The following is an 18,440-nucleotide window of genomic DNA, read 5'->3' on the forward strand; positions in this document are numbered from 1 at the left end:
AGTGGGCAGGCCTTTCCAGTGATACTAAAATATTTTTATATATTTGGTTTTCTCTAAGATTTCCACGCGAAATTCTGATTTCATGATTTTTCCTAAAATTACAAATTATTAAAGGAATTCAAAATTCTTTAAACAAAGTTTTCAACTATGAAGCTTTATTTGCAGCAGGATTATTTACTAGACAGTATTAGATCTATATATAAACATGTTTTAATGTCAATGCCTTAATAATTTCCAGTTCGTTTTCCGTTAGTTTCAAAATCCTAGCTCTTGAACCAGTGGCCGTTGGATCTGATACGAAGCACAAAATTGAGTTAAGAGGAACATGGCAAATATCATCAATTAAAGGCCAAGAGATATGATTGGAATTCGGGTCTCGTTTCATAAACTTTGGGAGAAAATCATTTTCTTCCCTGAACTTTTCGAGTACTAAAGCAATATACCAATCTTTATCGTACGTCGCTGCGAAATAATGCCCAATTGATATATCACCAAATTGAATGAGATTCGCTGTTTGCGAATTTTCTTGCACGACTTTGACTTTTGATCCAAATTCGTCTTCAGATATGCGGTACATCATTAGTTCAAATTTTGACACTGGCACAAATCTGTGGTGGCTTCGGGTACCAACAATAGTTGAAGCTTTAGATAGCCTGTCGTCAATCTTTTCGTGATGTTGCTGGACTTCTTCTTTGCTAACATAAATGAACTTTATGGACTCTATGAGCGCCTCGGCCCATTCGAAAAACTGAATTGGAGTAACAATTTGCTTGTCTAAGGGTTTTTGAAGAGATGCTCTCGTGACCAAGCGTTTTACCGTTCCTCCAATTCCGTCACACGGACTTTTCCCATGACTTGTTGCGAAAAAATTCCAATCTGCAGGAACACCGAAGTCAGCCTCATGGTGACAAAGGTTCAACCAATTTTTGCAATTTTTGTATTGTGACGCTGCTCCATCACTGAAGTAATGAATGTGTTTTAAATTTGGAAAAACAGAAACGAGGTGTTTAACAAAAATGCTTACGAAACAGTGAACTGATCCGGCACCATGGTCCATTTCGTCACTAATAATGCAAGAGCTTAAACAGTTCAAATTTGTTTCCTTTTTGTAGTATGTTACAAATGGATGCAATGTTGCCTGACTGTTTTCCCAGTGAAAACCTTGAACAGCATCTTGAACGACGAAAGAGTAGTTTTCAGTAAAGTCCAAAAGTGTCACAACGTGATCTTGGGGAAGGTTTTCTTTAATTTTCCTTAAGTATGACCCCTGGGATTTGGCAATGAAATGATGCGGAATTGCTCGACGAATACGGTTGCCAAAATTGTCAACGAAATCGCTTATACTTTCTGTGATGTCAATTAATTTTATTCGCCCATCACTGATGTAACCATATTTTATAAGTAATCTCATCACCAGAATCCATTTCCTTTTCTTCAAATAAAGCTCTCAAGTATTTAGAAAACTCCAATTCCCCAGGACAGTTCACACAGCCGTGAAGCATGCATTGGCGTTCGTCGATGTCGCATACTTGTTTCATCATTAGAGTTTTATAATCTGTTTTAATTGGTAGAGCAGCTGTCATTTAACTTTATGTTTTGATGAACTTCACATACACACACATTGGTGTATAAAGATTGGTATATTGCTTTAGTACTCGAAAAGTTCAGGGAAGAAAATGATTTTCTCCCAAAGTTTATGAAACGAGACCCGAATTCCAATCATATCTCTTGGCCTTTAATTGATGATATTTGCCATGTTCCTCTTAACTCAATTTTGTGCTTCGTATCAGATCCAACGGCCACTGGTTCAAGAGCTAGGATTTTGAAACTAACGGAAAACGAACTGGAAATTATTAAGGCATTGACATTAAAACATGTTTATATATAGATCTAATACTGTCTAGTAAATAATCCTGCTGCAAATAAAGCTTCATAGTTGAAAACTTTGTTTAAAGAATTTTGAATTCCTTTAATAATTTGTAATTTTAGGAAAAATCATGAAATCAGAATTTCGCGTGGAAATCTTAGAGAAAACCAAATATATAAAAATATTTTAGTATCACTGGAAAGGCCTGCCCACTGGGCCTTGAAAATAGCTCATATAATTGGGAATGCTATATTCTGACATCGCCATTTTCCCCTCCGAATGGGACCCCCCGAAAAAATGTTTTTTTCGGTTGGCGTGTTAATAACGCCGAAACCCGAATTTTTAGAAATATTTCAACAAGACTAGTCCATTTCTCGTGAAAAGATGCATAAGAAACTCAATTTTCATTTAAATAGATGGCATAGAAGAAAAGTTATTCCACTTTATGTGGAGAGACCCGAATTTGTTAAATGTGCACTGCAAAAAACAAGGGTTATACTAAAACTGTCGTATCTCAAAAACTTTTCAGTATTTAGTCCTAAAAACTCGCCATCATTAGTTTTAAGGCTTGCTTAAAGTGTATGTAAACTTTGAAAAAAATCGGTTTACCCATGGTGACATCGTTCGGTGATTTCACGTGGACTGACCCAGAAACAAACAAGGAGCATAAACACAATAATGGAAGCTTCAGTTTTATTTAAAACATGTAAAACAATTATCATCTCTGCAAATAGCTTACACATGTCTTTTTTACCAATGCCTAACCGTTTGGATTTTTCTAAAGCAATCTCAGCACCAAAAAATATTTTTTGATACAAAATAAATGTTTTATATTCTTATTAAGAATAAAACAAAAGGATAAAAAAGATCTGTCCTCTCGTAATTTTTTAAGCTTTTATCAAGATTACTCTATACAACAGTAACAAGGAGTATAAACCCATTAGTGGAAGCAGTATTTTTTTTCCGAAACAATCTCGCTTATGTTTATCCTCTCTAGGCTTCGCTAAATACGTATTTCTCTTACGTAAAATATTAATAGACAGGCAAGGATTCATACCATTAAAGAAGGAGAGCAATATTATCCATATTTTCATTTCATATACAGAGAAAAGAAATTATTATGTTTCTGAGAGGAGCTTCCCATTTTTGTTGTTGTTTTGAAAAGTATATCGCAATGCACGGGCCTTAATAGATATAGGAGGCAATGAATGAAATATATCACAATGCACAGGCCTTGATAGATATAGGAGGCAATGAAGGAAATATATCGCATGCACGGGCCTTGGTAGATATAGGAGGCAATGATAATCTCTCTCTTTGCACGAGAGGTTTATCTTTAATATTTAAATAAATATAATTATTTTTAATTATTTTAATCTTCAATAATTAACATTAATAATAGTTAAATCGTTTAAAATAAAGTTATACCTATTATCTTCTCAAACGTTGCTAATATTGACGTTTAAAGTGAAGGGTACCCCTCTTGCCCGCTTTTTTCAAATTTGGGGTATATATACGATTCGATTCCATTATAATAGTAAGGAAAAAGCGCAATTGCGAAAACCTTTGGTGGAGATCCCACCTTAGGGAGGCTAGACGTTTCTCGTAACCCTAGCTGATCGCCGCGTATATCCTAAAACCAAACGATGATAACGGAGTAGAAGCCAATGATATAGATTGGTGTCTATGTGGAATAGACTTTGTGGATGGTGGTGTTAGAAGCCAGTGTAAGTGCAGACTGGTGTCAATGTGGGATTGACAAAGAATAGAAGATGGTGGTGGTGGAAGCCAGAAAAGTACCAGACCGGTGTTCATATGGGATGGACGAAGACCAAACATGGTGGTGTGAGAACTCAAGTATAGACTAGCCAAAGGAGAGAAATACAATTTTCCAAATTTCTGTGAACTGTCAATGCGGTCCGGAAATTGGGAACACGTTTGCTCCGATACGTAAACTGCGAACGCGGTCACGTGGGTGTAACAACGGACAGACAGACTCACAGACAGACACACCCACACACACACACACACACACAACTCGGTTAGGCATAACTACCACCTAAACACATCTCTAGCAGACATGACTACCACCTAAACACATCTCTAGCAGACATGACTACCACCTAAACACATCTCGAGTAGACATGACTACAACCTAAACACATCTCAAGTAGACATGACTACCACCTACACACATCTCGAGTAGACATGACTACAACCTAAACACAGTTTAAGTAGGCATGACTACCACCTACACGCATCGCGAGTAGACATGACTACCACCTAAACACATCTCTAGTAGATATGACTACCACCTAAACACATCTCTAGTAGACATGACTACCACCTAAACACATCTCTAGTAGACATGACTACCACCTAAACACATCTCTAGTAGACATGACTACAACCTAAACACATCTCTAGTAGACATGACTACAACCTAAACACATCTCTAGTAGACATGACTACAACCTAAACACATCTCGAGTAGACATGACAACCACCTAAAAACAGCTCAATTAGGCATGACTACCACCTAAACACATTTTGAGTAAACATGACTACAACCTCAACACAGTTCGAGAAGGCACGACTACCAGCTAAACACATCTCGAGTAGACACGACTACATCCTAAACACATTTCGGGTAGGCATGCCTACAACCTAAATGGTTTTTCTCTGAACATGTCTTTCATCTAAATATTTTATTTGGTAACGTGTATAGGTAGGAAACGTGTTTCAAAACGCGTTGCATTTTCACGTTTAGGAAAATGTTTAGATTCTGAACGTTGTTTTTTCTGTGCAGGGATGTTCAACTCCCTCAAATTTCCCTCCTCAAACTGGGGTTGATACCCTTGTTCCTCCCAAACCAGAGTCTAAAAGCGTCAGGCCTAAAGTAAGTTTTACAAACACGTTACCTAATCCTACAGTTAGAACTACCGGAAAACAAATGTCTCCGTCTCGTCCCACTAGAGATACTGGTTCCAACAGAGAACCTTTTCCAATTGGACCAGATACTACAGATGAGGAATTAAGATCCTTTATGCTGCCTTTACTTCAAACTTTGGCAGATAATTCTACCACTCAGGCTAATGCCGTATCTCAAAATGTAGCAATAAATACTGCAATAGCTGCTAGCTTGGATAAATTAGTAAGGGATTTACCTACATTAATAAATCGATGTACAAATCCTCAAGTAGACCAGACGGGAAAAGTTCCTCTCGAAAGATTAGCATTTACGGGTTGAGGATTTTTTCCGGGATGTTATGAATTTAAATTTAGGGATGACTCATCCTCTTTCCGAAAAGGAGTTAGTTCCCATAATTAAAAGTAATTTAAAGGATGAACTTAGAACTCCTCTTTTTGCAATTTACTACTATGGAACAATTAAGGAATTCCTGTAGGAAAATTGAAAAGGATATCCAAGTAAGGAAAAGAAACGCTGAGAATATGTTCTTAATAGATTAAAAGAAGCGGGCTTCACCCTTTATTTATAAAAAGGTCGTTTCGCTCAAAAAGAAGCTACTATTTTTGGTCACATAGTTAACGAAAAAAGAGAGCATATTAATCCTTCAAAAATTAAAGCCATTGAGAAATTCCCTCCACCTAAAAATATTAAGCAAGTCAAGAGATTTTTAGGGATGGTAGGACGGCATAATAGATTTATTAATCATTACTCCGAAATAGTAGCCCCAATTTACAAACTAAAAAGAAAAGATCTACAATTTAATTGGGATATCGAACAGCAACAGGCGTTCGAAAAGATTAAGGAACAATTTTGTAAGGCTCATCCTTTAGCATCCTTCTGAAGGGATTTCCCTTGCATTTTAACTACAGATGCTAGTGATGCCGGGTTAGGTGCCCTTCTTTCCCAAATTCAAGATAATGTAGAAGTTCCTATAGCTAACGCTAGTACAGAACTAAAACGCGCAGAAAATAGGTACTCCACTAGCGAGAAGGAATGTTTAGCCATTTGTTGGGCAGTTAAGAAGTTAAGGCCCTTTCTAGAAGGTCGCAAATTCACTGTCCTTACTGACCATCAGGCTTTACAGTGGTTATTTAATATCAGGGAACCAAATTCTCGACTAGTTAAATGGGCAATGTACCTTCAAACCTTTGATTTTACTATTAAGCATAAGAAAGGAGTGGAGAATGTAGTAGCTGACGCTTTGTCAAGGGCCCCGATAAACGTCTTAAGCATAGACTTTAGCTCCTCTACTTCTAAGTCTACTAGTATTCAGGATCCAACTAGTAGTAGTACAAGCTCAAATTCTACCGGTAGTAGTTCATCAACGTCCTCTAGTGATTCTGTTGAACGTCAGATACGTCCTCCAGGTCCTAGAGCCTTATATTCTGTATTTACATTGGAAGATGTAAGAAAATCACTAGGGAAGACCCTTTTGCTTCCCGTACAATCAATTCCTAGCAAGAACATAACCCAGTTAGGAATAAACTGTTCGAACTTTAAAATAACCTTCTATATAGAAGACCTTATAGGAATTATCCCGAAAAAATTTATTTACCACGCCGCTTGACGCTAAAAGCCATGAGGTTATTACACGACCACCCTTTATCAGCTCACAGGGGCAAAGATAGGACCCTAAGTAAAGTGACTTTTAGATACTGGTGGCCAACTATAGTTAGTGATGTCCAGGACTATGTTAGAGGATGTACCTTATGCCAACAATTTAAGGCTAGGAATAGAAAAAAGCCAGGGCTAATGCAAATCTCTGAAATAACAAGTCCTTGGGACCAAATTATTGTCGATATTATGGGACCTTTTCCTCAAAGTAGACACCATTATAAATAACTTATAGTATTTGTCGATTAAATGACAAAATTCGTGGAGATGATACCACTTAAGTCTATTACAGCTAAGACTTGTTTCCAAGCTTTTAAGTCTATTATTTCTAGGTGGGGGAGCTCCTAAAGCTATTCTTAATGATAGAGGGGTACAATTTACCTCGAAACTTTGGCTGCAGACGTGCAGAGCTTTTAGAATTAATCCAAAGTTTACCACCCCCTACACACCAAAGGGAAATCCCACCGAACGAGTCAATAGAGTAATAGGCGAACTCATATCCTTTTTTGTAGGGAATCATCATGATAGATGGGAAGAATCCCTTGACCTTCTTCAATTTGCTATAAATTCTGCACCCCATGAAACAACGGGCAGATCCCCCATCTTTTTAAATTTTGGACGGGAGCCACGTCTCCCTTGGGATTTAGAAATTGAAGAACCCATTCAGGACCCTGATGACCCTGGTCGTGCTAAGGCTTTAAAAGTTCTTAAAGAACAATTAGAATTCAGTAATGAATTATCTAAGTTAGCCAAAGCTCACCAGAAGAAATACTATGACCTCCGTCATGACCCTCTAGAACAGCGCTTCTCAAACTTTTTAACATTGCGGACCGGTTTTTTTTCAACTATGTATGACGGACCAGATATATTTTTTGTTTGCTATAAATTGAAATTTTCCAAGTTTAATGAATGAAGAAATGGTAAATACATTAGTAGTTTATTTATATACGCGTGAAAACCAATGTTATGAGATTACAACTTAATGGGATGGATGAGCCAGGAGGCCTCTTTTCGCCATCCCCTACCAAAAACTGTGAACTATTTTCCAACAACAAAATTGATGTTCAATTTTATTTGAAACTATACAGGGTGTTTCTGGAAAGTCTGGCACAAATTAACAGGCATGTTCCTTGGGTCAAAAGGAGTCCGAAAGGTCCTATGACGTTTTGGGATAAAGCGCTCCGTTGCGACGTTATGGGCTCTCAAAGGTAGGCCGAAAAACAAGGAGATTTTGATGAATTATAGCACTAGTATTGTGGTTTTGACAGCGCTTCTCAAACTGTGGTCCGTGGACCGGCACCGGTCCGCGGGCATGCGGCTGCCGGTCCGCAAGCAAGCGCCGGCAGAATCTCCCTTTACCTGGTATTAATGGCCTTTTCTCTGTTTCAACTCCCTCTTTATATTAGTAAAGATAAACAAGATATGCCCCAAGGCATATTAACGCTTTTTGCTTTAACAAAACCCGAAATAAGGGATATTCACACCGGCAACGTCAGTCCCATTCACGCTACCAATAAGCTAAGGCGTGGAAAAGTATAGGAAAAATATCGATAGCTAAACAACAATCGTAGTGGCGCAAACGTAGAGCATCCGCATCCCACACCGGCGTCGTCAGTCACTCGTAAGTTCGAGTCCCGCTAGCTCCGAAAGACCGCATTTTCTCGTCGAAAATATGATCGAATTTAGTATAGATGTCGCTAGTGCGGTGGAGAATCAAATTCCGGCGAGCTCTTCCGCGTAATTTAAATCTACGAAAATGTACGCGAACGCGAAACAGCCAGCCTGCGTGCCTGCCAGCTAGCCTGCTTCCAGGGGTCTCCGTATAAAACTTATTGCTATAGGCAAAAAGCTTAAAAAGACCAAGGTCGTATTTACCTTCTTGAATTTTCATCTTAACGGATCACGTGCGCCGAGTTAAGTGCGCGCGAGTTAGAGTTCGGACTGTTCCATTATAGTTACCTTCCCTCTACCCTTTCTGACCTAACCCCTTTAGTTAAAGTTGAATTGGCCGCGGTTTTTTTTTTGGAAGAACCCCGCTAGGTGTCACCAAAAATATACAGGGTGTTTCTGGAAAGTCTGGCACAAATTAGCAGGCATGTTCCTTGGGTCAAAAGGAGTCCGAAAGGTCCTATGACGTTTTGGGGTAAAGCGCTCCGTTGCGAGGTTATGGGCTCTCAAAGGTAGGTCGAAAAACAAGGAGATTTTGATGAATTATAGCACTAGTATTGTGGTTTTGACGCAATTGTTTTCGATAATTGAGCATAAGGCAATGATCGAAATAAGTTCAAACCTAGTGGAAGACCGTGAACGTGTTAAACGGCCAAAAGCATTAATCCCTTTGTTTTTATTAATGATTGTAATTAAAGGTAAAGAAAGTAGCTCAGATATCGGTTACTTGTTTGTTCAGATGTACTGGTAACTGACCAGTCTTTTATTCTTTATTTGAATTAGACACATTACTTTTACAATAATTCGTATGAACCCCATTACTTTTACAATAATTCGTATGAACCCCATTACTTTTACAATATTACTTCGAATGAACCCCTTAACCTTTACAATAATTCGAATGAACCCCTTAACCTTTACAATAATTCGAATGAACCCCTTATGTTTTACAATAATTCGAATAAACCTCTTAAATTTTACAATAAAACGAATCGAACCCATTAATTTCACAATAAATCGCATCGAACCCATTAATTTTACAATAATTTGAATCGAACCCATAAATTTTACAATAATTCGAATCGAACCCATTAATTTTACAATAATTCGAATCGAACCCATTTCATTTACAATAATTCGAATTGAACCATTACATTTACAATAATTCGAATTTCCCCCTGCTGTGTTGGTCTAAACATTAGGGTAGTTTTCAACGTCAGAAGTTGTAGGTTTTTTACAGACGGCTTAAATGTGTGTACCTTAACGTGCTTCATGGCGTACTCACGCAAGTTTGCTTAAACGTTGATGGTGCCCATTTTGAACAATTTTTGTAGAACAATGTAATTGGGTTTCACTCGAATTATTGTAAAAGTAATAGGGTTCGATTCGAATTATTGTAAAAGTACTGGGGTTCATTAGAATTATCGTAAATGTAATGGGGTTCATTCGAATTATTGTAAATGTAATGGGGTTCATTCGAATTATTGTAAATGTAATGGATTCGATTCGAATTATTGTAAATGTAATGGGTTCGATTCGAATTTTTGTAAATGTAATGGGTTCGATTCGAATTATTGTAAAATTTAAGGGGTTCATTCGAATTATTGTAAAACTAAAGGGGTTTATGAGAATTATTGTAAAGGTTAAGGGGTTCATTCGAAATATTGTAAAGGTTAAGGGGTTCATTCGAATTAATATTGTAAAAGTAATGGGGTTCATTCGAATTATTGTAAAGGTTAAGGGGTTCATTCGAATTAATATTGTAAAAGTAATGGGGTTCATTCGAATTATTGTAAAAGTAATGTGTCTAATTCAAATAAAGAATAAAAGACTGGTCAGTTACCAGTACATCTGAACAAACAAGTAACCGATATCTGAGCTACTTTCCTTACCTTTAATTACAATCATTAATAAAAACAAAGGGATTAACGCTTTTGGCCACTAGGTTTGAACTTATATCGATCATTGCCTTATGCTCAATAATCGAAAAAAATTGGGTCAAAACCACAATACTAGTGCTATAATTCATCAAAATCTCCTTGTTTTTCGGCCTACCTTTGAGAGCCCATAACGTCGCAACGGAGCGCTTTATCCCAAAACGTCATAGGACCTTTCGGACTCCTTTTGACCCAAGGAACATGCCTGTTAATTTGTGCCAGACTTTCCAGAAACACCCTGTATAGTTTCAAATAAAATTGAACATCAATTTTGTTGTTGGAAAATAGTTCACAGTTTTTGGTAGGGGATGGCGAAAAGAGGCCTCCTGGCTCATCCTTCCCATTAAGTTGTAATCTCATAACATTGGTTTTCACGCGTATATAAATAAACTACTAATGTATTTACCATTTCTTCATTCATTAAACTTGGAAAATTTCAATTTATAGCAAACAAAAAATATATCTGGTCCGTCATACATAGTTGAAAAAAAACCGGTCCGCAATGTTAAAAAGTTTGAGAAGCGCTGCTCTAGAATTTGAGGTAGGAACACTAGTATGGATGGAAACACATCCTTTATCAAGTACGACAGGTCAAATTATGAGAAAACTCAGTCCCAAATGGGAAGGTCCCTTTAAAATAGTTGCTAAACATTCTCCCGTTGTCTATGAGTTAGAGGACGCTAACTCAGTGCAGAATGTAGGGAAAGTTAACTTAGAGCATTTAAAACTCTACTGGACAAATTTAGCTGTCTTCGACAATGCCGGAAATGCCCCCACTTCTCAGTCCAAAGTGGCAGATGATCCTGAGCCTAGTCCTCCAACGGACGGTGGTAGCGCGCACCACCAACCTGCGGAGACCTCCTCAACTACTTCGTCTGTTATCTCGCCATCTACTATTTCGGACGATCGAGCTGAAGATCAACAGATCATTCCTGCTATACCAGCATTAACTCGTCAACCAACGGACTCTGATAGTGAACCGGGCATGGCTCTTTTTGAAGACCCTCGTCTCCTACTCCGTACCTACCACTATATGCGAGCTTTCCAGCTCACTTATCCATCTAATGATAGTCCGCCTTCTGCGGCAGGGGAGGCTTCCCCGTCTGATCATGAAAAATTAGTCGCGGAAACTAAGCTACATACATCAACTTCGAGTTTTACGGAAGAGATTCAAAGGCCTGAGCACATTTCTGACAAACCAGTCGCGGAACCAGAACAACACCAATCACCTTCTTCTTGACTCCTGAACAGATTTCTCAGGCGCATTCCCAATCACTGCGTGCGTCCGAAAGTTCATCGGTCACATTATCGGAGTCCATGAGAACTCCTCGATTAAACAGGGATACCTTACCCGATATATATTTGGAGCCTTTTCGATTGGGATGGCGACGAGAGGTGTGCAAAAGGGCAACGGTTATGCCAGGAGGCAATGAAGTCGATATTTATTATCGCCCTCCAGACAATAAAAGATTGAGGTCTCCTTACGAGGTCCAACACATAACAATATACATAAAAAAACTAACCAGGAACATTTTTCCTTCACCCGAGAGCCAATCTCTGTTTTCCCATGGGAGTTTATCTCCCAAGCAAATAAGAGACGATACTAATATTGTATAGTTTCAGATGGCTTCTAACAACCCTATTCCAACTTGGAAATTGACCTCCCTAAAGGAATGCAAACGAGAACAAGGAGTCAAAAAAGATCAATGAGCAAAACGGAGCAATCCGTAATGATACTAGAGGGATATTGTCCGAAGGAGCCAGAAAATATTATTAAATGCCGCAATTGCGATGATTTTGGCCATGAGGCAAAAAACTGCTACATGCCCAATAAGTATATGAACTCAAACGATTCCTTTTCATCGTGTTACTCGAAGGGACATATCGCTAGTTCCTGCCCGTTTGAAGATGATATACTTCTATTGGAAGACTCTAGAGAAGAAATGGAGCAAATTGCAGCTCCTCAGTCCGTCTCGGACCATTCCCCATGGTTATACCCTTTGACACCTCCCTCTTCTATTCAGGGCGAAGCTGACCCTTGGTCATTAACTTGTTTCCTTCCACATCCTCATCGTCAGACGGACGTTAACGCGCATGTCACTGTGTTTCACAAGTTCAAGGCAGAGATCCTCGCAAGTTCTACTGCCTCAAAATTAGAAAACACGCCGCACCAGTGGATCCCCTGGATGTTTATAACAACAACGACGAAAGGAAGATACCTCAACATGAATAAAAAATTTCTTTGTGATATTTACACTCTACCCCTGCCAAAAAGACTCAGGGTTCCTCGGGGTAACCCTTTTTTCATTTTTGTTACGATAAAAATTGTTATAACAAAATAGTTCCTAAAGAGGGGGGATGTAACATGGCTGCCAGATTCATTCGAGTTTGTTACACTTGGATCTGGCAGGGTATATTTGCCTCCATGTTACATACTCCTCCTCCCTACTTTACTTCTGTGATATCACTGCGATCGAAAACGCAGTCGTTTGTCGTCTCTCAATTAGAACTTTTTGGTATTTTGTTAGAAAAGAACCGTAAAGTGTACGGGTATATTCGGTTTATCCCTTTGTTACAAACTTCAATAAAAGTCTAGACGATTCGTCTTCTATTTTTGGATTAAAACTGTAAGTTATCTTTAATTAATTTTTATGGCCCTCGGGAGAATCTCCCTTTTTAGTTAATTTCTATTGAGGGCTACAATGCAGCCTTCTTACATCAAGCTGAAACTTCATGTCCATTTTCGTCCGTTTTTAACAACCAGTCATTGCAAAAATGACACTTTCCCATTTTAAATGCGAAATGATAATCATAACATTTAAATGACACTCACACGAGACACATATAACCATTATCAATTTCCCGCCTAATTTATCGTCTGCTTCCAAAATACATGGGCTATAGACTAATATTTAAAAGGGGGAGTCGAACCCCTTGCATCATACCTATAGGGGATTAGATCTTGTGAGAGAGGGTTTACTACGTCAGCGGACACGGGTACCTACCGCTGCTGCGACCCCAAGATCCCCCTTTCGTATTGGACTATTCCTATATACCTGTAGGGAAGTAGCTTCTGTGAAGAGACAGGAGAGAAGTAGGCTAGGCTATGAGTCAGCTTGGAAAACTAAGGGAAGCTAGCGGTTCCACCTTGCGAACTAATAAAGGTACGTACTCTGCCTTCATAATCGCGCTCGAATTCTTCAACTAAGTATTCACTTGTATGCGATTTTCTGGTGGTGACGATAGACTTAATTAAAAACAACTCTCCATTACTAGTAGCAGTTTTACATATTATAGGCTCGCTGTGCACATTTGACCATCCATCCAAACTAAGGAAGAAAACTTGACCTTTAAGAGTCGATTTGCAGTTCATCATTTGTTTCTCAAATGTTAAATCTAGAAGCGGTCCAGCAATCTCCTGGCGACTGGGTGCAATATATCCAGGTCGTAGCTTATGTAAAGCTAATTTAATTTCAGGATGCTCAATCATTCTAAATGAAGTGTTTGTGGCAAAAATTCCCCGTGCCAACTGTTTATCAATGTCTCTTTCTGTTTCAAAGTAGTTTTGACAAAGTGCTGATCTATAGTTTTCTCAGGTTTACCAGGGGTAGTCTTTTGTCTTTTTACTGTAGGAACCACACTTATTACACTAGTCGAGGGAGTTTGAGCATTAGGTTGGTTTGCATTTTCAAGAAAACTTATATCCACGGATCCAGAATTTTCATCATCGAATTGTTCATTAATGCTTTCATTCGCGTGACTTGTGGAAGCAGAAACTACAGCACATTTCGCTTTACGATTTTTAAGGCGAGTTACCAAGCCTTCCATTTCGATGCCACATTCTATGCATTTCGCCCTACATCCCCTCCTGTCTGGATTTTCTATCCTAATAAAACTATGCTAAATAACATCGCATTTTATGCCGACTGGCATGTTGAATTAATCACAGAAACCAAGACCCTCGAAAAACTATAAAATATACAGACTTTACTTAGCCCTACCCTACCTATAAACTTAAACGTGTCCACTCCACCAAATTCCAAAACTAAAACTTTAAAGTATCCACAACAAGACTGGACAGACTGAACCTAAAAGTAAAACAAAACGTGGCACGACACGATGCTCGATAGAATGAACCCAAAACTAAAACTTAAAGGCACCACATGAGTGACGAAACAGAAATAAGACAAACTATGACTGTTTCTGATTTTTACTAATAGGCTTTGTTTAGTTAAGTCTTTTAAACTATTTGTTGGAATTTTAGAAAACATTTTTTGAAAAAGGAAAATATTTGATTAAAATCAGACGATTTTTTTAAAAAAATCGCTTGATTTAAATCGGTGATATTAATCAAACAGATTGAAATCAAACAACCCTGATGGGAAGGTAACTTGGCCTGCCATTACTCTATTGAAATATTGAAGTATCGAAAGGGCTTGGAATTAAAATGGTTAAGTTATTAAACTCCCTTATGAATGAAAGAAGAAATTAATTAAGACAAAGTGTACTTACCAAAATATTGAAATATGCCAGGAGCCGGTTCTTTATGGTCGTCCCAACGAATAACAGTAACGTCATTTTCATATTTTTTCAGATCTGCGGCCGTATTCTGCTGAAAACGTATACCACTCCCCCTGACTTAAGCTCGCGGACGGGTCGGTCAGGATCGAACTTAATGCTGTTGGTTGGATGTCACGCTGATGACGCCATTTTGACCTAAGGGTGGGGATTGGATGTCCATATGGGCAGGACCTGAACATTCTGGTTCAGTTCAGTTCTTTACGTAATCGGAACTATATTTTGGTGCACGGTCAGTTAACACAACTTGAAAGTGTATTGAACTTTTAGAGGTCAGTGCAAGAGATCTTTGACCTTACTGTTCGGTGAACCGTGCCGTCTAGCGCCGAAACCCCTTATCAGATTTAAACAAATTCACGAACTTTCATTAAGCTAGGAGTGTGGCGCACTCCTGTAAGCCAAGCTTCTGGGCGGCAAAGTTTGAGGGAATACGACACATGTCGGCGATCCTACCCTATAGGTGCCGACTGCCCCGTGTCCGCCGGAGGTGACTTGACCCCCACACCCCTTCCGTCACCTCCCAAGTAAACCTCATTTCCTTCCCTGATTATTCTCATACTGAAAACCTGAATAATCGCATCCTTGTCGCGGACCCTTAAGGGACCCAAGTTACATTGAAACCACTAACTAAAAAAAAAACCTTTCATTTCAATCGTTTTACGGCATGTGTGACGTGCAGCTGAATTGCGAAAAATTAGGTAATGTAATAATGATGATTTTACGATTATATTTAAAATGTGACTTTTAATTTTTAACAAACATTCGTTTTAATCGTTTTGTTTTCCCCTGTCATGTCCTGTTTACTTGATTGAGGAATTATCTAGAATTTGTGGATAGTCAAGTGGTTCTGGAGTGATGCACACATTTTTGAGCCATGTAACTCAAATAAAAAGGAAAGTTTTAGATATGACGAAATCTAACCCAAACGCCAAAAAAAATTAATAGTTTGTTGGACAAAAATAAAGAAGTTTTACTTCAAAGTTAATTTGAAGGTATGGTTCAATAAATTTTAAAATCTGGTCTAAAATATTAATTATATAATATAATGAAAACAGATATGGAAGTGGACGCGGCAGTCTTGTTTTTATGCTTACTTCATTCGGTGAATCCGAAATATTTTTACATTTATGGGGTAAGTTTAAGTTCCTTTTAAGATAGCTTGATAGGACGGATCACAAAATATGACATTGGGAACTATTTTTAAGAGAATGGTAGATACCATGCCTATAAAATGGGCTGTAAAACGATATTTAAAAGTGTCTAATCGGTTTTAATTTCAAGAAAAATTATCTAGAAATTTAACGACAGTGTTTTAAAATTGTACGTAAGGCGAGGAAAATTTATTTCTTATCAACAGATTATTTAGAATTCATTAAAAATGGAAAATCATTTGGAGACTTTTAGATCAAATGATATCTAGGTTTTTTAGCCACACACGGAATTCATAAAAAATATGTCGACTCCTAATTCTTTTAAGAAAAACTTTTTTGACAACTATTACATTAAAAAATAATAGAAATTTCAGAAGCTAACAAATAAGCTTACTGCTTTGTTTCCAGAATGAAGCAAAATTTCTAACACCATTATTACTCTTCTCAGAGGAGCATTTATTTTCAACGGAAATAATTTTAAAAATGGTAAGCAGGGAATTTTATTGTACGAGCATTAGAAAGGCCGCTCTGTGCTTGTTTAGCAGCTACTATATTTTATATCTGAAATACCCAGAGAAACTTTCAAGATCTTTGGAGTACTTTCAAAAAGTAATTTTCAATTTAAACGCGAAACATTTATCAGTTTTAGTGGCAAATTTTGTAAATAAATTAAAGTAAAATTCTGAAAACCATAATTTCTTATTTATTTATACTTCATGGTGAAGTGTTTTTAAAGAGTCGCCAAGAAAGAAAAATTGAATATAATTGTTATGATTGCAACCTAACACTGTTAAAATAAGAACCTCTATAAGGTGGTCATATGATATAATATAATTCCAACGGATTTGAAACAAACGAGGTTCAGAGTCGAGCTACACGGGTTCTGGGTTGACTGCAACACGGTTCTTAGGCGATCTCATCACGGTTCAGAGTCAAACAACATGGAGTTCTGGGTCTAACTCAATACGGTTCTTAGCGTACGAAACAGGGTTCTTAGGCAAACTCGACTGGGTTAAGAGTCAAACTCGACAGGGTTCAGAGTCGAACTCGACAGGGTTCAGAGTCGAACTCGACAGGGTTCAGAGTCGAACTCGCCAGGGTTCAGGGTCGAACTCGACATGGTTCTGGGTCGAACTAAACAGGGTTCTGGGTCGAACTCGACATGGTTCTGGGTCGAACTCGACATGGTTCTGGGTCAAACTAAACAGGGTTCTGGGTCGAACTAAACCGGGTTCTGGGTCGAACTAAACCGGGTTCTGTGTTTAACGCAATACGGTTCAGAGTCGAACTCAAAACGGTTCTCAGTCAAACTACGCATGGTTCCGATTACAACTGAACAAGGTTCTGAATCGAACTGAACAAGGTTCTGAATCAAACTGAACAAGGTTCTGAATCGAACTGAACAAGGTTCTGAATCAAACTGAACAAGGTTCTGAATTGAACTGAACAAGGTTCTGAATTGAACTGAACCAGGTTCAGAATCAAACTGAACCAGGTTCAGAGTCGAACTCAACACGGTTCTCAGTCAAACTATACATGGTTCCGATTACAATTGAAGAAGGTTCTGAAGCACACGCGACATGAATCAGGGAGGAACCTAATACGGTTCCAAAGAAACTAACTTGGTTCTAAGAAAAACTTCACCTCGGATCGTAGATGAACTCCTTACGGCTTTATAGAGAACCCATATCAAAAGGTTCTATGTAGATCAAAGAAGGGTTAAAAATAGGGGACAAGCGTTAAGAACCCTTTTCTCGGCAAAGTAGACCCTTTTTTTTCTTAGAGTGTATACTTTTTGTATAAACATTTTGAACAAGCAAAGAGTGATTTCTCCTACCACATGTATTGCTGCGTTTGCAAAGGATACATAGGAATTGAAGATAAACGGTGCGAGTTTTGCCATCAAAATGTCAAGCTTATAGAAAGCTTGGAAAGAGGGAATTGTTTTGTGGTTTTTTCTATTGAAAATCAAATCAAAACGCTCTTAGAAAAAAGTCGTGAATCAGATTATGAAGACCAAAAATGTTTCCTTAATGGGGAATCATACAAACGTTTACCAATGAGAAGGGGAAGAGATTTCTCAATAACCTGGAACACAGATGGAGTCCCGGTCTTCCATTCATCTGGTTTTTCAATTTGGCCTTTGCTTTAAATTGTTAATGAAATACAGTTTGAAGAGCAAAGGAAAAATGTTCAACTTGCAGCATTATGGTTTGGTAATGAAAAACCAGAGATAAACACGTTTCTGATGCCAATTGTTAGCGAAATGAACCAACTTTCGCGGTGCGGTTTCCAGCATGAAAAAGATGGACAGGTCAGATCTATTAAAGTGTTCCCCGGACCTATATCATGTGACTCAGTTGCGCGCTGTACCATTCAAAATGTACACCAATTTATTGGCACTTTCGGCTGAATGAGGTTCGAAGAATTTCAAAAGGAAACGGTAGCTGCCGAATTTATGAAGGTGATTAGGCCCAAAACGCAATGCTGCCCAAACAAAAATTGTTGCAGAACTAGCAAACACGACTGGAACTCCAGTAAATGGAATAAAAGGGATCTCCATTTTAATGTTGCTGTCGCATTTGACATAAAGGTTTTGCAGTGGACTATATGCATGAAGCGTGCCAAGGCATCGTCAATAGAACAACTAGTAT

The 18,440-nt window shown here is 38.2% G+C and overlaps 1 protein-coding gene across 2 annotated transcripts; it reads right to left on the bottom strand.

Moving 5' to 3' along the window:
• Window positions 1-798: 798 nt before the first annotated feature.
• Window positions 799-1,768, bottom strand: LOC149672353 (uncharacterized). 2 transcript variants are annotated; one of them, XM_089840273.1, is made up of 3 exons: window positions 1,656-1,768; window positions 1,025-1,555; window positions 799-959 (listed from the first exon to the last, which is right to left on the bottom strand). In XM_089840273.1, exons 2-3 carry the CDS (start codon window positions 1,409-1,411, stop codon window positions 957-959), a joined length of 390 nt encoding a protein of 129 aa, XP_089696399.1. In that variant the 5' UTR covers window positions 1,412-1,555; window positions 1,656-1,768; the 3' UTR covers window positions 799-956. The 2 variants fall into 2 exon arrangements, with proteins under 2 accessions (XP_089696399.1, XP_089696398.1); XM_089840272.1 differs by having other exon boundaries at window positions 1,025-1,728.
• Between the last annotated feature and the right edge of the window lie 16,672 nt (window positions 1,769-18,440).

The sequence above is a fragment of the Phalangium opilio genome, unplaced genomic scaffold (genome assembly GCF_054372755.1).
Source record: "Phalangium opilio isolate 3A_F unplaced genomic scaffold, DU_Popi_V2 ptg000053l_1, whole genome shotgun sequence".
Taxonomy (NCBI): Eukaryota; Metazoa; Arthropoda; class Arachnida; order Opiliones; family Phalangiidae; genus Phalangium; species Phalangium opilio.